The following is an 18758-nucleotide window of genomic DNA, read 5'->3' as shown; positions in this document are numbered from 1 at the left end:
ACAAACTTCAGCCTCGACATCTGGCCAGCTCCACTATTGGATGCACCTCGATTATCATCCGATATCAAAGACGCCAGGGCCAAGACCTGCCCCGAAGACAGGAAAGTGGATACAGATTGGGGAAGATTACGAGCCAGTGCTCATCTGACTATTAATTACCGTGTGGATAAGAAGCTTTCCGATAGATAGTCCTTCGGTAATATGAATTGATTTATTTCCCTTTTGCTAACAACAACTTGTCCGTAATCTTTCTGATACTCTGGGTGAAAGAGGCCTGTGGAGCGATCTCGGCGGAAGGAACATTCTGGGGAATCTAACAAACATTTCCATGGGAGTCGGAGACGATTAGCGAGAACAAGGACAGTGGCAGGATTGACAGGGCAGTTCATTGAAGGTTAGACTACTTTGGACATGTACAGAGATAGGGAACCGTCACAACCAATCAGGAGCTCGGATCCCCCCATATCCTCCTGACCATAAGCAAGATAGATAACGAAAGAGATAATTCAATAATTCAATAAATCCCGAGTCACATATCAGCTTTCACTTTATTCCGCCAGAGAGTGGAGTGAGTGATCTTCATGCGGGTTGACTTTTGTCACTCTGTCTGTGTCATAACGATCTAGAAATATCAAGGGCTTCATTTGACTTGAATTGTCCTTCTTAAGAGGAGTACCTTGTTTGTCAACAGTCTGTCAGTCTAGGGTTTGCTGACAGTCTCTTTGATTTTAGCTCGAATTGCTCGTATCAGCTCGTTATCAAATCTCCCTGGGGGCCAATCATCACTTTCCGTGGTGGCTTATCATCTCACTACCTTTCACACATCGTTATTACAGTCACTGACTACAACTTGCGTTGTTATCAATAGAGGCCTTTATTCCCAGATCTGATATCGGGTGGTAAAAGAGCATGGAACCATAGAGGTCAGTTACTACTGTTGGTCAGTCTAGTAAGGGTTCTCCGGAGTATGGACACCATCTCCACCATTTAACCAAAGCCCTAAGGGACCCATTTTGACCCTCCCAGGGTGCATTTCTCTTTTTCTTTCTCTTTCTCTGTTCTTTTTCTAAAAAAAAAATAAATAAATAAAGTATATTGCATGATGATCTTGTATATCTGTGGACCGGGTACCTGCCTCCTCCCCTCTCCTTTCAACGTACTTCGTACACTGTCTGTATGGATGAAGTAGAGATAAGCATTTAAGCTCCTATTGGCCAGAGCCCGGGCTTTAGTGGCCGTTCGGCATCCCGAGGTCTACTGGGGTAGTACAGCCTTGGCACTGGCTGCCCTTGGCATCGATCTTGACTGATCAATCACTCTCCATTGACCCGTTGGGTTCAGAGGCACATGTGGACATCTAGAGCCTTGCTTTTACTTTCTGACTATCGAAAATCCTGGAGAGGAACTGCATAAATTATGAAAAGCATACTAAATGTGTCATTTAAACCTGAGAACAACATTTACTACATAGCTACCCAAGCTCAGACCTGTTTGTGAGGAGGTATGAATCACTCTACCACAGCTGTCAGGCTTGAAACATCTTTCGTTATTGGTAAGACCTCCCCAGAGGTTCATCCTGAGGTCAAATCTTGAACTGCTTTCTTGTATCATGGGACCCGCACATGCCGAATCGAGCGTCAGGGTCCCACTGATCAACATGATATCGTCTTTGATGCATGCTACTATTGATCGTCGAGCTTGTCTCATCGCCAACTGCGGAGTCTGAAAATTTACTATGTATATATTCAGGCTTGCAGACGTCATCGCATAGATTTGTCACGATGGAGATTTACCTGTAGGATCTGACCGGCTCTTAATATTCGCCAAGGATTTAAAACTCTGTGTAGGTGTGCAGGGACAATCAGTCATAATGGGAGGCGTGGACACTCCCCCTTGTTGGTAATTATACAGGTCAACACACATTATAGAAAAGCTACCTGTAGCACAAATAAAAATAAATGCTCTGCTGTACTCTGTACTGTTCATTACTATGAACGGTAGTCATCACCCTCTATTGTATTGATTAGTAAGCACATGACAGGCGCAGCCACAATCATCCCCGATAGATGACGCACCGCCACAGACCCCTATCTAATCCACCAGAAGCTCCTCCTCATCAACTCCGCCATCCAGTCCATGCGAAACGTGGAGGCTCATCAGGATCCCGGATTTGAGATCATGGAGCACCCTGATATGAACAATAACGACTCGGATGGCTCAGGGTCATCCGATGAGCTTCTCCAACAATCCTATGCCAGATCGAATTCGAATTTTACAGATGCTTTCGACGGCCAAGTACAAACGCCAGCTACCACAATCTCCTCCTCGCCGCCTCCTTCGGGTCTTCCCTCCTGGGTCAGCTCCACAGCCTCGCGTCCACGCGGCTCCAGTGTCGGAAACCCAGCCGTGCTTGAAAAGGCGCCACCCGGCGATGGCCTCCCAGTGTCGGATGTGAGGCCTCAGCGTCCCGCAGGTCCCGCCAGGACGCCTTCCAATACCTACGCCCCCCAGCGCCGTCCCCCTCAATACATCAGCTTTCAGAATGACCGCCAGAGATCCTCCTCGACGAAACGTAATTCCAGACGGGATCCCAATGCTCAGTACAGAGCCCAGGAGAAGGCATATGTTCAGAGGATTCGTGCGGATCCTCAGGCATGGTACAGCCACTTCGATGAGGCCCGAGATATGAGCATAGTCGGCGATTCCGACTTAGAAGAGCCATCCCCGTCGTCAGAGGTGCCATTTGAAGATGATGCTTACGACCCCGATATCCAACTTTTCCTTACAGATGATAATCAACCAACGCTTGAAGAGCTGAAGAACCCGAAAAACCAGGAAAGACTCGAATGGCACTCTATGCTGGCTTCCGTATTGAAGGGAGATGTGGTGAAGCAGGAAAAACAACGACTTCTAGGGTCTACCGACACTAAGCGGTCGTCGGCTCAGAATAATGCAATTTGGTTGGGAGTCAGGGCCAGGACATGTGGACGGAGTATTGCCATGCAGCGGAAATTGATTGAGGAGGCTCGCTCTGGACTTGGACCGATAATCGAGGAAATCATTAAGTTTGAGATCAAGGGTGAAACGGAGATTGGCAAGCCCCCAATCAAGCAAGTTGAGGACATCGTCGAACAGATTGAGAGATGTGAACTGCTCTACTCAACCCAAAAAGAACTGGAAGCCGCCCATCCTCGCGTCGCTTCGGAGGAGTTCATCTCGAGTCGTGAAGCTGTGCTGGCATGGCATAACACTACGATTCTTATCAATACGGAGCTTGCCATCTTGCAGAAGTGGGTCGGTAACGATGAGCTTGACTTCAGCAAGACGAGAGCCAAGTCTGCCAACAGGGATCTCACCGACGAGTCGTCCTTCCTCGACCGCATCATGAAAGAGGACGGCCTCAAAACCCTTCAAGGGAAGCACAATATGCTTCATGGCGTCAGTGAAGTCATTCAGAAAGCTAAGAATACCTTGATCGAAAATGCAAACTCTTTCGCCAAAAGGCACTTGCCTCCCTACATCGAGGAGCTTCTCACGTTGATCAACTTCCCATCGCGTCTCATACAAGAGATCATCCGTGTTCGGCTATCTTATGCTAAAAATATGAGAGACCCTGCACAGCAATCTCCTATCCTGGTCGACCAAATGATTTCGCAATTTCAGATTCTGATGAGGGTTGCGGTCGACCTCAAGCAGCGTTACTTGGATATCGCGAAACCGGAACCAGGCTGGGACCTGCCCCCTTGCATTGATGAGAACTTCGACTCGGTCGTTCTAGATGCCTTGAAGTACTACTTCCGGCTCCTGAATTGGAAACTAAATGCGAATAAAAACACATTTAAAGAAGCGGAGATTCTCGAACAAGATTGGGAATTCTCCAATCACATTGGTCGTCAGCTTGAAGGTGGAGATATCGAAGTGGCTGAACAGTTTAGGTACAGTGTTTGATTTGTAACGTGCATGTGTGACCTTTAACTGACAAGCAAATAGCGCATTGACCGCAAAATCGCTCCAACGCTTGATGATCCATTTTGAACGAGAACTGGTAATACACCAAAATGAGGACCCGGCCGACATGGACAAACGTTACAAGAGCGTCCTGGATTCAACCCGGATTCGCCAGCGAAAGCTCTACCGTTTCTCTCGTTTCCTTCGGCAGCTCTTCGAGAATGCCACAGAATACAATATCCCGGCAGATGTTTCCTATGAGTTCTTTGAGTCGCTCCTGATCTCAGACCATTTCCTGATCAAGTCAAATGCATCTACTGGGCAAAAGGGGGTTTATCTGTTTGCGCATCAAGCGTTGTGGAATCGCCCTGGTGACATCCGAGCCATCTTAGGAACATCTTTCCGTGAGGAGGATATGCCCAAAGACTCACCTCATGTGCCTTATATTTTAGTAATTCGTCCGGAGAAGCCCCTGAACTGGGCTGGCAAGGAAATGCAAGTTGGCCTATTGGAGCAACCTACGGACCTGCGGCTGGGAAAACTGCGTCTCGTCGTTGAGGGCACACAACAACGCTTGTCTAATGCAAGACAGGAACTGTCTCAGTTGACCGGGATGCAGCTTGACATGACCATCGAACAACGCGCTAATCTTGGACGGGTGAATGTGGAGCTTAACAAGATCAAGAAGATCTCATTCAAGCTTTCTATGACCATCATGGACAGTGTAGCGATCATTAGAAATCAACTGAAAGAAAGAGGGGTGGAAAATCACGATCTCATCCAGGCGTGCTACGCCTTTGCTACTGAGTTCGGCAAGCGCTCGTCCAATGTTGATCCGAACAGGCGTGCAATGAATACCGCCAGACTCGTTGAGTTGTCACTTGACTGGGTGTCTTTCATTTGTGATGATTGTGACGCCGCTGATAGAAAAACTTTTAAGTGGGCTGTGTCAGCGTTAGAGTTCGCAATGGCTATAACCTCCAGTAGGAATCTTCTGTCCATGGATGATATTCAATTTGCTCTATTGAGGCAGAAGGTAGCCGGGTGCATGTCGCTTCTTATTTCTCATTTTGATATTATGGGTGCTCGGTCTTCACGCGCAGCTCAGGCTGAGAAGCAGCGCATGGAGGAGCGTGCAGGCGGAAGGAAATTTGGCTCTGGCCGGATTCTGACAGATGCAGAAGCGACTAAGCTTGTTCGTGAGCAACGCCTAACCCACTTACAAGATATTGAAGATCGAAGAGTGGACGAAGATGCGAAACGTCAGGCCCTAGGAAGGGTGCTGGAAGGATCTAATGAGGCCGACAGATCTCTCGCCGTGTTGTCATCGTCTGCTACAAATGTCACTCTTCGATGGCAACAAGGCCAATTCATCGGCGGAGGAACGTTCGGCTCTGTTTATGCTGCTATCAACCTCGATAGCAATTATCTCATGGCGGTCAAGGAAATCCGCCTGCAAGATCCTCAGCTCATCCCCAAAATTGCCCAGCAGATCCGCGACGAGATGGGCGTTCTCGAGGTGTTGGATCACCCCAACATCGTTTCATACCATGGCATCGAAGTTCACCGCGACAAAGTCTATATTTTCATGGAGTATTGTTCGGGCGGATCTCTTGCTAGTTTGCTTGAGCATGGCCGTGTTGAGGACGAGACTGTCATTATGGTGTATGCTCTCCAGCTTCTGGAAGGATTGGCATACCTGCATCAGGCCGGTATCGTTCATAGGGATATTAAACCGGAAAACATTCTACTAGACCATAACGGCATTATTAAATATGTCGACTTTGGTGCGGCCAAGATCATTGCTCGCCAAGGCAGGACTGTTGTTCCCATGGATGCTTTCGCCTCAGCGGGTCATAAGGAAGCCATAGTGCCGAAAGATGCCCAAATTGCAAACCAGCGGGGCAAGAACCAGAAAACAATGACCGGAACGCCAATGTACATGTCACCTGAAGTGATCCGCGGCGACTCTAACAAGCTGATCCACCGCCAAGGAGCTGTTGATATTTGGTCCTTGGGATGTGTCATCTTAGAAATGGCAACTGGTCGTCGCCCCTGGTCTGCTCTAGACAACGAATGGGCCATTATGTACAATATTGCCCAAGGAAACCAACCCCAGTTACCGACCCATGATCAACTCAGCGACATGGGCATCGACTTCCTCCGCCGATGCTTCGAATGCGATCCTTTGAAGAGACCTACTGCAGCAGAATTGCTCCAGCACGAATGGATAGTCTCAATCAGACAGCAGGTCGTGCTTGAACCACCAACCCCTAGCAGTGACCACAGTGGCAGCATAAGCAGTTCCACCTCGGGCAGCCGTCAGAATTCCACCTATTTGTGATCTTGATTTATTCCCCGTTTTCTTTCAATTACATGTACATTTTAACCCATTCTTTGATCCTGAACTATTCTTCATTTCTTTCCCTTTCCTTACCCACCTTCAACCTAAAAGTTCTGCACATGATCCGCCAAAATGTCGGCTCACCACATCAACAAATTGCGTTTGATACCCCTTATACAATAACTAAAGCATATTCTCCCTGTCAATCCTTAACGTGTGATGTGTTCCTTTTTCTTTAGCGCTGTTTTCTTCCACTTCGGCCTAGGCATGGTGTTACGGGTCTGTCATACGATGCTTGCACGCATGATGCTCAATTTGATCTTAGTTTGCGTCTCCATGTTTCGCATATCTCATAAATAAACCTCCAGTCTACTATGTTAGCGGCATGTTCTCAGCCCCTAGTACCAGTGTACTTCTTTATAAGCTGTCATGAAACTGTGAAATAAACTTCAAGGTAAATCTAGATACCTCCTCACAGCACGATGAGTCAATGAAAGTCAACATGGCGACAGGATATCAGATTCGGAGTATACACTCGTATATGCATATAAGGTCCACGAAAGAGAGGATATGACTACTATTCAGGCCCGAGGAAAATCAATGAAATGTGAAAATAGCCCAAACGTGTTGAACCGAGAATCCTCAGATAACGCTACCTATTCGCACACAATGGCCCCAATGTGGATCGAGGATAAAAGACAAAAGAGGACCAAGAAGATAGAAGGAATAAAGACAAGATGTTAGAACCCTAGAACCAACGAGGACGCCAATTTAAGAAAACAGCCATCGTAAAAACCATGAATCAAGTGTCTGATGTAGGGAGCGGAAGGGTAGAAAATAAGCATTCCTGTGCTTTGGGGGGCACCACACCGTGTGTTTTATCACAGGCAGGAACTGGTGGAGAGAATTAGGAGGAGGCAGTAGAGGCAATTAAAAAAAAAAGAAGTAGAAGGTAAAGGCCGAGGGACTTGATGACCAGAACGTTGTCCCGCGCCATAGAAGTTGGTATCAACGAAATTCAATAGCAGGGGTGCAGCCGTGATCCGGAACGTGTTTGAGCTCCAGCTGCTGGTACCTATTGAAACTAATTTATTAGTGTCGAAAGATAAAAAGGGAAACATTACTAGCAATTGGGACACATACTTCTCGCTCTTTGCATGGAAGTATATTCCAGTCACGGTACCTTCCACCTGGTTGAAGCAGATGTAGTAAAAACCTTCGAAGCTTGCACCCGAGATTGTCCTTACACGGTGATCGGGCACAAGGAAGTACTCCTTCCATCGCATGAAGATATGCTCGCGTTGGGCGAAGTTGCGGTATGTGAAATCCGGTCTTTTCGCCTGCTTGGCTAACGGCCTCCAAGCCGGAAATCTCGCCCAGTGATGCATATCAGTCTTCTCCGTAGCGCCCCATGCTTCATTTCTAGTCTTGAATGTATGTTTTGTTCCAATAATCTCTCCTTCGAAAAATGTAGTAAGGGTAGGATGATCCTCCGTGAGACCTGCGTATAAAGCGCAATTGGTCAGGTTCGACCATCTACGGCAGTCGTAATCATGTCGGGGTACGGCACTAACCTTGGATTCTAAGATACCCACAAAGATATGATTCAACCATATCAACATGCTTGATCTCTACATCGACATTGTATATCTGACGGTCTGACTGCTGCGTGCCGGTGAATTTACTCCCAGGTCGCAGAAAGGACGATGTGTAATTTGGCAAAAGCTTCGATTGTCAGCGAGAAAAACAGATCAAGACTTAATTCCGATTGTCGCATACCCGTATATTTGAGAATTCATAACTCAAAAGCGCACTAGTGGAAGGTGTAGTAACAGAAGACGACTGGTTGGAGGAGCGTGGCGATTCCCCAGCAGGACTCAATCTTCCCGCAGCAGCATCTTCGTCGGATTTTTCCATACTCTTGGCAGAAGCACCAGGTACAGCACTGGCTTTTAATGCATCTGGGTTGGTACGAGTTATAGCATCATCCGACCGAGTCAGCACGGACTGCGCCGATGCAATGGTGGGGGAGAGGGCGTTATCGGGAGCATCGCTCTCCGCCACGGTAGATTCAGGTGAGTCTCGCCAGGAAGACAGCCTCTCTATTTCAGGCGGACATGTTGTCCGAGTGGATATTTCTTCAGCGATCGATGTGGCATTCAGGCTTGGTGTGTTGTCACTCGGGGTCGGCATTGAGGCGAATCAGAAAAGGAATGACATCGGATCCGGTTGGTATAGGGGTCTCACACGACGGGACAAGAAAAACAGGCCAGCGATGTGTAAGCACAATGCGAGAAAAATACTAAGAAGAGATAAAAGGGAAGGTTTGAAGTGAAAGGGGTTGTGAATGGAAGTCCATTCGACTCATGAAGTCCGGGGCGGAAGACGCACTTCCCAAAAGGGATAAGCCCGCTGATCATGCGAGCGCGGGGGAGGCAAACCAGCGCTTGGAGCGGATAATTCCTGGCGGGCCTTGGCCTTCAGGTCATCGCCAGGCTTTCATTCCACTCCCATTATTGGCTATGGGTCTACTAATTCCATTCCACCCCTTTGATACAAATTCTTTTTTTATTTTCCTTCTTATTTTGATTTTTGTTTATTTTTATACAAAACTACACATTACTGAACAACCACAATTGCGCACACTTCATCAGGTCATCAGATGGGTATTTATTTCTTTGCTACACACTCGGTAGAAATTTGTTGCCAGTTATAGTATTGCGTCATCACTGCCCGTTGTATATGTATTGGGAAACTGACTCTCGGGCTTCAATTGCCTCATCATCCAAAAACGCCCTATTTTTGAATCCTTAATTGAACAGCCTCGTACCATTGTGAAGTAACAGTCTTAGATAGGCTTGATCTGCGAGGGGTGGGAATCATGGTCAGAGCGGTGTCCTCGAAGTTCATGGAATCTGGTATTACCTTGAAATGAAGAGAAATCAGAGAGAAAATGAAAGCTTTAAGATCCTGGACAAGGTAGTAGAACACGCGGAGACCTTCTGGGTCCGCAGACTCGGTAACATCCACCAGCGAGCCGATTTTCGCGGTCTGCGCAAGAACGTGCATGTTAACAAATGTGCCTTGTTTCCAACCACTCCGGGGCTAGAAACGTACTTCAAAGGAGATATGTTCATTCCCAAGTCTGATTTCGAGTTCCTGTCGTCCGTCCTTGTTCTTCTGGGGCCACTTGGAATCGTCTTCCCTGTTTCACATTAACATCCCATTTCAAGTTTGATCATAATAACCTATCGCATACTTCATGATTTCGCTCTCCTTGATAATCCGTTTGATCTCCTGAATCATCGACGAGCTCACGCACACTATAGCATTCCCATTAGCGACGATGTGGTTTCTCACGGCGAATTCCTTCTCTAGCGCTCACTTTCTTTGCGAATAAGGGAGTCATTGCGGTAGTTGGAGTTGTTCGCGTACCGCACGGCGGCACTGCGACCATCACCAAGGGAGCGGAAATCAAATTCTAGTAATCATTAGTACCTGAAAGAAAGCCAATATGCCATAGCAAAACCAACCTAAGAATTCATGTCCGAACCGCCCAGAGTGACCTGAGCTGCAGGACTTGTCAGCAGCTGAGGAAACCTGGGCTAACGAGTATCCATTTCTTACTAGTAGCGAAGATAGAAGGGTTCATTCTGATTTTGCGTCGACATCTTCTCCAGGGTCTCTCCACCAGTAACGGCTGCGGCGAACAATACAAGTCGTTGGCTGTAAATCAGGTGCGGCCGGTGCCTGGGTTGAGTTGGGCCTTTGCACGGGATGGGGGCTTAGTCATCCACACACTCCGGACAGCTTGCGCTCTCCGCCGCGCAAATGGACAACGTTGATTCTCAGATCAACATTACATGCTGTGAATGCAAGGCTGGTGAGGGGAGTCGAATTGTTTTTTTTTTTTTAAGTTCCTTCCTACCGCTTGCTTCGAACATCTGAGGAGAGTAATTCCGGTACTTCTCCCTGCCCATCTCCCCTGAAGGATCCAATCAATAACAATAGTCTGTTGTACTGACCACATTTAGCTCTCCTCCCTCCTTATCCCGTTCCTGCCACGGCCGCTCAATTATTAAACCCTCGTCACCATGGCCTCGTTTTTGGAAAATGCATACAGTCTTGTCCACTTGGACAACACGGCTGATCAGCCTTCCATACAGGACTTGAAAGTGCAGTTGGAGAAGGGCAATGATGAAACTAAGATGGAGACGATGAGGACGATCATCACGATCATGCTCAATGGAGATCCAATGCACCAGCTGTTGATGCACATTATTCGATTTGTGATGCCTTCGAAGAGTAAGCCTCTCAAGAAGCTGCTGTACTTCTACTACGAAATCTGCCCGAAGCTCGATGCGAATGGCAAGTTGAAGCAAGAGATGATCCTGGTCTGGTAAGGCAAACCATTCGGCCGTTAGTAGGTGGCTGCTCTAATGTACATTTGTCCGCGCAGCAACGGTATCCGCAATGACCTTCAGCACCCCAACGAATACATTCGAGGCAACACCCTTCGTTTCCTTTGCAAGCTCCGAGAACCGGAACTCATTGAACCCCTCCTTTCGTCAGCTCGCTCATGCTTGGAACACCGTCATGCATATGTGAGAAAGAATGCCGTGTGGGCTGTCGCTTCTATTTTCCAACATTCGGAAGCTCTTATTCCCGATGCGCCTGAACTCATCCAGGCGTTCCTCGACACCGAGACTGACGGCACGTGCAAGCGCAATGCTTTCGCGGCTCTCATGTCCATCAGTCACCAGAAAGCCCTAGAGTACTTGGCCTCTACATTCGACAGTATTCCGAATACAGATGAATTGCTTCAACTTGCGGAGCTCGAATTTATCAGGAAAGATGCGGTACAGAACGCTCAGAACAAGGTGGGTCATCGATGAGCAGAAGGTTACTGCAGGCTGCTAACGACCGGCAGGCGAGGTACCTCAAATTGATCTTCGACCTCCTAGACGCTTCAACCAGTACCGTGATCTACGAAGCTGCGACATCCCTCACTGCTCTCACCAGTAACCCAGTGGCTGTTAAGGCTGCTGCCCAGAAGTTAATCGAATTGTGCATCAGAGAGGCCGACAACAATGTGAAGCTCATTGTTCTTGATCGGGTTGACCAGCTGAGGATCCGCAACGAAGGTGTCTTGGAGGATCTCACAATGGAAATTCTACGCGTCCTTTCTAGTCCGGACATCGACGTTCGGCGGAAGGCCCTTGGCATCGCATTAGAAATGGTCTCCAGCAAGAACGTCGAAGAGATTGTAATGCTACTGAAGAAAGAGCTTGCCAAAACTGTAGATGAGCAATACGAGAAGGTATGTTTCCGATTCCTGCAACAAAGCATCCAACTGACAGCCTATGTAGAATAGCGAGTATCGTCAACTTCTTATCCAATCGATACACAACTGTGCCATTAAGTTCTCGGAGATCGCTGCTAGCGTCGTTGATCTTCTAATGGACTTCATTGCGGACTTTAACAACAACTCTGCCGTTGATGTGATCTCGTTCGTCAAGGAGGTCGTGGAGAAGTTCCCTAACCTGCGCGCTTCCATCGTCGATCGCCTGGTGTCGACTTTGAGTGAGGTCCGTGCCGGAAAGGTTTACCGCGGTGTCTTGTGGGTTGTCGGTGAATACTCCTTGGAGGAAAAGGACATCCGTGAAGCCTGGAAGAAGATCAGAGCTAGCTTGGGTGAGATCCCTATCTTGGCCTCGGAACAGCGGCTGCTCGACGAAACCCCAGAAGACAGTGCTCTCAAGGAACAGGTCAATGGTCATGCCAAGCCTTCGGCACCAACAGGGTCTAGAAAGGTGCTGGCAGACGGCACATATGCTACTGAGAGTGCTCTGACTAGCCAGTCCGCGGCTGCAGCCAGGCTTGAAGCCGTCAAAGCTGCTCAGAAGCCTCCTCTCCGTCAATTGATCTTGGATGGTGATTACTACCTAGCAACCGTTCTTTCTTCCACGTTGACGAAATTGGTGATGCGCCATTCTGAGGTTTCTGAGGATGCTGCTCGGACCAACGCACTGCGGGCGGAAGCAATGCTGATCATGATCTCGATTATCCGGGTCGGCCAGTCCCATTTCGTCAAAGCCCCTATTGATGAGGATTCAGTAGATCGTATCATGTGCTGTGTACGTTCGCTTGCTGAGTTCTCCGAGAGGAAGGAACTGGAAACCACTTTCCTGGAGGACACCCGGAAGGCATTCCGGGCCATGGTCCAGGTAGAGGACAAGAAGAGAGCTGCTAAGGAGGCAGTCGAGAAAGCCAAGAGTGCTGTGCAGATCGATGATGCTATCCCTATCCGGCAATTCTCCAAGAAGAACGCTCTTGAAGGTGCGGAGGAGATCGAGCTTGATTTGGCCAAGGCCACCGGCGGGGACTCCACAGTGGAAACTGTCTCTTCCAAACTCAGCCGTGTGGTACAACTCACTGGTTTCTCGGATCCCGTCTATGCCGAGGCCTACGTCACGGTCCACCAGTTCGATATTGTTCTGGATGTTCTTCTGGTCAACCAAACTCTGGAAACCCTGCAAAATCTGTCCGTCGAGTTCGCGACACTTGGAGACCTGAAGGTTGTCGAACGGCCAGCAACCCACAACCTCGGACCCCGCGATTTCTTGAATGTGCAGGCTACAGTCAAGGTATCGTCCACGGACACCGGTGTCATCTTTGGTAATATCGTGTATGATGGCGCCAGCTCAACCGAGTCGCACGTTGTCATTCTCAACGACATCCATGCCGACATTATGGATTACATCCAGCCCGCTCACTGCACCGAAACCCAGTTCCGGACCATGTGGACCGAGTTCGAGTGGGAGAACAAGGTCAACATCAACTCCAAGGCGAAGAGCCTCCGCGAATTCCTCAAGCAACTCATGGACAGCACCAACATGGCATGCCTGACGCCAGAAGCATCGCTGAAAGGAGACTGTCGATTCTTGAGTGCTAATCTATATGCCCGGAGCGTATTTGGTATGTATACTTAAACCCGCGTGATGGAAGTATTTCGTCGGACGACGGCTAACGGAGTCACAGGCGAGGACGCACTTGCAAACTTGAGCATCGAGAAGGAAGGAGACGACGGACCGATCACTGGTTTTGTACGGATAAGAAGCCGTTCGCAGGGACTGGCATTGAGTTTGGGATCCCTGAAAGGCCTCAAGGCCTCGACTGCCTAATTGATGTTGACCAGCGCTTGAATAGTTGATTACCCTTTTACATTCTATCTTATTATCATAGTATCTATTGTATTTGATCTGCGTTTTGTTCTCTCTTCAGTGTGACTCTGATGGACGAATCTCTTGACTATACGTGTTTCCTTTTTCTACCGTGTTGTACTGGATGAGAAAAGACCTTTTCCCTCTTCTTGAAATGAAAGAATTTTTTTACACATAGACCTTCAATGGGGTTCCAGGTTGTTTCTCCTCGCTAACGCACAGATAGTCGATCAGTCGATGGTACAGTTAACCATGTATTATATACAGTACAATGGGTACTATTTATTATTACATTCAAGTGTTAATTAAGTATCCCTCGGTCTCCACACCCCGCAGATCGCTGATGCCTCGGCTGTTGGAATGGCCCAACCCTGGGTGAGGAGACAACGGAAGGGTTATTTGGTTTCAGGAAAGGTTCATTACACATAGTAAGGGAAAGGATCCAATGATTGGGCTCGGTATTGAGAAAGAAACATGGGTAGGGGTCGACAATGGCTATGGTTCTTCAGCCCATGTCAAACGTCAAGTAAGTCTAGTATTACGCGCGGAAGTGCCGGAAGTGATAGTACTCCGTAGTAGAGAGAGAGTATCTTGAAGGGATGAAGTGGAAAGGGACAATACAACTAAGAATAAAAAAAAAATTAAAAAAAAAAAATCACAAGAGGAAATCCGCCCTGACAGGTCCATCATGGCGAGAGAAATACTCAAAATAGAAAAAGGCCCAGTTCTTGTACCTGAGGGAACTGTGGGCCATTCATTGCAACATTTAAATGAAACCAAGTCAGCCAATTCTTTTTTATTAATTTTTCGACATTTATGATCATCTATTTAGCCTTTTCCTGAACCTCCGCCCGTCGCTTCCATACCCCGTACTTACTTCTAAGTAACTTACTTACTTAACCTCCTCTCTCTTTCTCTGGCCTGTTGATCACTCCCTGCCAGAGTTGTTCCTTTTTCTCCTTTTACCCATACATCCCTCGGTAGGATGCGATTTCCGCTTCCCAACGTACTAACATCATGACTTCTCCCTCCAATGGCCCTTCTTCCAATCATGCGGATCAGCCGGATTCTCAACGATTGCTGCAGCACGATTCAACCTTAACGGTTGCACAATCGGTTTCTCTTTCCATCGGGGGTGACTCCCTTCTCGTTGTCGGTACGTGGTTAGGAACCAATGGCTCGTAGAGTTCCTTGTTGATTAACTCTGGTGCTACAGACGAGCGCCCAAAGTCAAAAGATCAGCGCGCATGCTGTGGCTTGTTGGCCAAGTCATGTATGTCACACTGAATATTTTCCTTCTTTCCCTTTTCTTTTTCCTTTAATTTTCTTTCTTATCGCATTTTGCTTTGTTCTGATTCGGAGGGAAACTTATCACCCGTCAACTCAAAGAAAAAAGTTCGATTTGGCTAACTGTACCTATTACAGCTAAAACTACCCATTCCATTGGGCTATATAATATTCTTGATGCCGATCTTTCCCCTGCGGGCCTAACTATCACCTATGCCCAAGCCGCTACCAAAGGCAGCATCTCTGTGGCTGCCCTTGAGTACCCGATCAGTGAGAAAGAAAAGGCAAATGCGCAGACGTGGGTTTCGCGACTGTTAGACCTTGCATATGGCGAAGCACAACGGTATAAGAGACTTAAAGTTTTAATCAACCCATTTGGCGGTAAAGGTGCAGCTTCTAAGATCTATCACAAACATGCAGCACCGGTCTTCGCCGCTGCGCGCTGTGTGGTTGATGTGCAGCAAACAACACATCGAGGCCACGCCACCGAGATCGTGGAGCAGATCGACATCGATGCCTATGATGCTATCGTTTGCTGTTCCGGTGATGGTTTACCGTATGAGGTCTTCAATGGTCTCGGAAAGAAACCGAATGCTGGAGAAGCACTGGCAAAAGTAGCCGTCGCCATGGTTCCCTGCGGCTCTGGTAATGCCATGGCATGGAACCTTTGTGGGACGGGCAATGTTTCAGTGGCAGCGCTTGCGATTGTCAAAGGCTTGAGAACGCCTATGGATCTGGTCTCGCTTACGCAAGGGAACACTCGGACTTTGTCGTTCCTGTCTCAATCCTTCGGTGTCATCGCGGAATCGGACCTTGGAACCGACAACATCCGATGGATGGGGGCTCACCGTTTCACGTACGGTTTCCTTGTACGCATCATGCAACGGACGGTGTACCCATGCGACCTCGCCATCAAAGTGGAGATTGATGATAAAAGAGCGATCAAAGACCATTACAATACATACGCACACAACCCAGCTCCGCGCCGTTCCCCCGAAGAGACTGCAGGACAGTCCAAGGGTCTTCCCGAGCTTAGATACGGCACGGTCCAGGATGATCTTCCCAAAGATTGGGAAGTTGTTCCAGGAGAAGAAATGGGCAACTTTTACGCAGGCAAAATGGCTATTGTATCCAAGGACACAAATTTCTTCCCTGCCTCCGTGCCCAACGATGGGTTAATGGACATTGTCACTATCAACGGAACACTTCCCCGTACTACGACCCTCAAGATGATGACTGCCATCCCTGAGAATGAGTTCTTTGATATGCCCGATGTCAAGATCCGCAAAGCTGCTGCCTACCGCCTGGTCCCTCGTCAGAAGGAAGGTTATATCAGCGTCGACGGTGAAAGCATCCCGTTCGAAGCTCTCCAGGCTGAAGTCCATAAAGGTCTCGGTACAGTGCTTTCTAAATCGGGACATCTTTATGAGGCAGAGGGCCCGAGACCGTAATATGCTTGACACGGTTCCCTGCTTCAAGTAAAAAGAGACACGATAAAGAAGCAAGTCGTTGGTGATGTCTTTTGGTTGTATCCATATATTTACTATTACTGGTCTTCGCATTTTATGATACCCGCGCGCAAGACTTTTGAGGAAGCACAGGCATGCTTTTAATGCAGTTGGTTTGGGGCTCTGCTAGCTTGATACCATTAGCCAGAACTGGCTAACAATTATAGCTCGTGATGTATACAGCTTTACTATAGAGTTCATAGAAAGACCATTGTTGTTGTATCTATATCTCGGAACCAGCAATAGGAGCCTTTAATTTGAGAAGAAAAGAAATATGCGACCGCTATAATTGTGTATAAAGAGTTAACACCATGAAAACCCCACAATAGACATCAAATTTTTTGGTAATACATCAAAATCAATCAAATCCACCCCATTCCTCGTCACTATCCTCTTCATCCGAATCGACCTTCCGGGTCCGGAATCCCCACTCGATCAATCGTTCATCCTCCAACGTCTCCTTTGCCCGAGTCCTAACAGGCTTGTACGGGCTGTCGGCCCGCAACTTCTCAATGGGTCTCAAAATCAGCTCAATGGGAACATCGCCCTTCGGTTTCCGCACCCCATCAGAGCCCTCCTCAAACTCAAGTACCTTCTCCACCTCATCAATCCATATATCCATGATATGGTACCTCAGCCCATCGGGACCATGAGGCATGGCGACATAATCCTTTTTCTCATCAGTAGGAGGCTGGTCGGGGTCAAAGTTCAGCGGACAAAGTGGACCCTCTTCCATGATTGAGATGTACGACTCCAGTTCCGCCCATTTCGTCTCATCATTCTGCTCCTCTTCCTCCTCCTCGACAGCCTCGCTTTGCTTCTTTCCCTTCGACCGCTTCTTTGACTTTCCGTTCTGTTCAGCCTCCCTCTTCCGCTTCTTGTTGCTGTCCTTGTCCTGTGCGGCCTTTTGCTGCGCGCCCTTCAGGAAAATCTCAAATGCAACCCCGACATAGAAACGGATCAGCAGCAGGTACTTGTCCAGTCGCAACCGATCCAGTGAATGGAAATCCCGGCCGATGGTGATCCAGAATGCGCGCAGGAAGCGATGGACGGCGGAGCGGGGAATAGTCGGGACGAGCGAGTAGGAGAGGTTCCGCGCGAGCGCTTGTTGTGTGAGTGGGCGATCGGAGTGGTAGAAGCCTGATTGAGTCGGTTGTTAGTCTTCTCGATATGCAATTGGATTTCAACCTCGGGTTTATGTAGGCATGGGAGCCGCGCGGGACGTACAGAAGAACAGGCCCTTCCAGAGTTTAAGGAGCTCGATGAGAGAGAGGTCGCTTCTGGAGCGGAGGAAGAGAGTTAGGGAGTCGGTGGCTTTGTCCCGGATTTTCTTGTCTGCGATACATGTTAGCTTTGGGCTTGTGAGACGCAAAGTGAACATATGCGATTGAGCTGGGGTTTGACTGATTTTGGGACATACCGCTGGAGGCGAGCTCCCTGACGAAGGGAGTCTTTTGTAGATCTGTCATGGCTGTAGCTTTGTTGTTTGCTGTAAGTCTAACTGATATGCCGAAGACAATCATACAGACATAATCTTTTTTTTTTTAATGTTTGCTCTGTTTGCTCTTGTGATGTTTGGGCGGGTGGAGCTTAGAGCTGTGATTGGATGAAGATGTAAGTGCACCACTTATAGTCTGAGATCCAACTGGGTGGGGGAACTTTGATAACTTATGATTCCATCTATCCATCGGCGCTATTACAGTACAATTCACAAGAGATCATGAGATCAATGACGCTGGACTCGCAAGCAGAATTAGCTTTGAGACTGAGTATAGGGAACAGTGATTACTGGAAAGTTAGCTGGAGACTAACAATATAAGAAAAGCTAAAATCCTAGAATAGAAAGTGACGACTTGGTTTGTTATCGGATCACAGGTATCTATGAAACTACATGAATAAGAGTGATATCCATACCCCCCAATTCACCCTACTGTCCATTGTATATACGTACGAACATGGGATGCGAAACACTGGTTCAGAGCTGGGAGCCCAATCGTCTGGGCTTTTTAAAGGTACATACATACGCTTCTTCAACTCTCGGCGCCGACAAATTCTCTTCTCTGCCGCATCCGGCAGGTGGCAGCATTCCCTTCTGTATGACCCCTGGTGGCTCCATTTGTACGAACACAATAACCACTCAGGTTGAAGAATATGCAGCGATATTGCGGAACTCCTGGGGTTTGCTCCACAGGGGTATTTCTTGAGGAATTTGTGTTTCGATTTCAATGACATCACCACTTACCGCGGGACGAATTGAATGTCAGCTTGCGAGGGAATTAGCAAACCGTAATGCCATCATAAACTGGATCAGTCAATATTCAGGTTGCAGTACAGGGATGATGAATTGTGTTACACGCGCAATGCGTGGGCTTCCTTATATGGAATTGTTACGCCCAAATTTTGCTCTTCGTTTCTTCGACTTCTGTGCCTGATTCCAATTGCATTCTA

At 48.0% G+C, this 18758-nt stretch overlaps 7 protein-coding genes across 7 annotated transcripts; 4 read left to right on the top strand and 3 right to left on the bottom strand.

Moving 5' to 3' along the window:
* Positions 1-2136: 2136 nt before the first annotated feature.
* On the top strand, positions 2137-6292 carry F9C07_8283 (putative MAP kinase; the record flags this gene model as incomplete). The annotated part of the gene is made up of 2 exons (XM_041294103.2): positions 2137-3935; positions 3991-6292. The coding sequence occupies 2 exons, from the start codon at positions 2137-2139 to the stop codon at positions 6290-6292; spliced, it is 4101 nt and encodes a 1366-aa protein (XP_041149389.2).
* A 504-nt stretch (positions 6293-6796) lies between these two features.
* On the bottom strand, positions 6797-8823 carry F9C07_1745835 (vacuolar import and degradation protein). Its single transcript, XM_041294114.2, has 4 exons — positions 8072-8823; positions 7867-8017; positions 7436-7793; positions 6797-7367 (listed from the first exon to the last, which is right to left on the bottom strand). The coding sequence occupies exons 1-4, from the start codon at positions 8483-8485 to the stop codon at positions 7301-7303; spliced, it is 990 nt and encodes a 329-aa protein (XP_041149390.1). The 5' UTR covers positions 8486-8823; the 3' UTR covers positions 6797-7300.
* Positions 8713-16523, top strand: F9C07_2286018 (vesicle coat complex COPI, beta subunit). The gene is made up of 9 exons (XM_041294104.2): positions 8713-9776; positions 9829-10254; positions 10327-10691; positions 10752-11172; positions 11223-11612; positions 11662-13270; positions 13334-14671; positions 14732-14788; positions 14941-16523. Exons 3-7 carry the CDS (start codon positions 10387-10389, stop codon positions 13474-13476), a joined length of 2868 nt encoding a protein of 955 aa, XP_041149392.1. The 5' UTR covers positions 8713-9776; positions 9829-10254; positions 10327-10386; the 3' UTR covers positions 13477-14671; positions 14732-14788; positions 14941-16523.
* On the bottom strand, positions 9064-9988 carry F9C07_8280 (exon-exon junction complex, Magoh component). The gene is made up of 7 exons (XM_071511751.1): positions 9920-9988; positions 9826-9863; positions 9678-9773; positions 9552-9615; positions 9410-9497; positions 9218-9343; positions 9064-9155 (listed from the first exon to the last, which is right to left on the bottom strand). Exons 1-7 carry the CDS (start codon positions 9961-9963, stop codon positions 9141-9143), a joined length of 471 nt encoding a protein of 156 aa, XP_071367728.1. The 5' UTR covers positions 9964-9988; the 3' UTR covers positions 9064-9140.
* On the top strand, positions 14533-16253 carry F9C07_8278 (sphingosine kinase; the record flags this gene model as incomplete). The annotated part of the gene is made up of 3 exons (XM_041294105.1): positions 14533-14671; positions 14732-14788; positions 14941-16253. 3 exons carry the CDS (start codon positions 14533-14535, stop codon positions 16251-16253), a joined length of 1509 nt encoding a protein of 502 aa, XP_041149393.1.
* F9C07_1746088 (ribosomal RNA processing protein) lies at positions 16461-18015 on the bottom strand. Its single transcript, XM_041294116.2, has 3 exons — positions 17731-18015; positions 17538-17645; positions 16461-17450 (listed from the first exon to the last, which is right to left on the bottom strand). Exons 1-3 carry the CDS (start codon positions 17831-17833, stop codon positions 16669-16671), a joined length of 993 nt encoding a protein of 330 aa, XP_041149394.2. The 5' UTR covers positions 17834-18015; the 3' UTR covers positions 16461-16668.
* A 250-nt stretch (positions 18016-18265) lies between these two features.
* Positions 18266-18600, top strand: F9C07_8276 (uncharacterized protein; the record flags this gene model as incomplete). The annotated part of the gene is made up of 2 exons (XM_071511750.1): positions 18266-18404; positions 18575-18600. 2 exons carry the CDS (start codon positions 18266-18268, stop codon positions 18598-18600), a joined length of 165 nt encoding a protein of 54 aa, XP_071367727.1.
* Between the last annotated feature and the right edge of the window lie 158 nt (positions 18601-18758).

This window comes from Aspergillus flavus, chromosome 6 (assembly GCF_009017415.1).
Source record: "Aspergillus flavus chromosome 6, complete sequence".
Taxonomy (NCBI): Eukaryota; Fungi; Ascomycota; class Eurotiomycetes; order Eurotiales; family Aspergillaceae; genus Aspergillus; species Aspergillus flavus.
Note: the sequence above shows the minus strand (reverse complement) of the source record. Positions and strands in the feature narration are given on the sequence as shown.

Coding starts and splice junctions, on each gene's coding strand:
- F9C07_1745835 (XM_041294114.2), bottom strand. CDS start 8,485: ATGCCGACCCCGAGTGACAACACACCAAGCCTGAATGCCACATCGATC. Junction 8,018..8,071: donor ATGAATTCTCAAATATACGG/GTATGCGACAAT, acceptor TGACAATCGAAG/CTTTTGCCAAATTACACATC. Junction 7,368..7,435: donor TTCCATGCAAAGAGCGAGAA/GTATGTGTCCCA, acceptor TAGTTTCAATAG/GTACCAGCAGCTGGAGCTCA.
- F9C07_8280 (XM_071511751.1), bottom strand. CDS start 9,963: ATGTCGACGCAAAATCAGAATGAACCCTTCTATCTTCGCTACTA. Junction 9,864..9,919: donor CCCTTCTATCTTCGCTACTA/GTAAGAAATGGA, acceptor CAAGTCCTGCAG/CTCAGGTCACTCTGGGCGGT. Junction 9,774..9,825: donor GTTCGGACATGAATTCTTAG/GTTGGTTTTGCT, acceptor AATGATTACTAG/AATTTGATTTCCGCTCCCTT.
- F9C07_2286018 (XM_041294104.2), top strand. CDS start 10,387: ATGGCCTCGTTTTTGGAAAATGCATACAGTCTTGTCCACTTGGACAAC. Junction 10,692..10,751: donor CAAGAGATGATCCTGGTCTG/GTAAGGCAAACC, acceptor TTGTCCGCGCAG/CAACGGTATCCGCAATGACC. Junction 11,173..11,222: donor TACAGAACGCTCAGAACAAG/GTGGGTCATCGA, acceptor AACGACCGGCAG/GCGAGGTACCTCAAATTGAT.
- F9C07_1746088 (XM_041294116.2), bottom strand. CDS start 17,833: ATGATTGTCTTCGGCATATCAGTTAGACTTACAGCAAACAACAAAGCT. Junction 17,646..17,730: donor CAGGGAGCTCGCCTCCAGCG/GTATGTCCCAAA, acceptor CATGTATCGCAG/ACAAGAAAATCCGGGACAAA. Junction 17,451..17,537: donor CTGGAAGGGCCTGTTCTTCT/GTACGTCCCGCG, acceptor CGACTCAATCAG/GCTTCTACCACTCCGATCGC.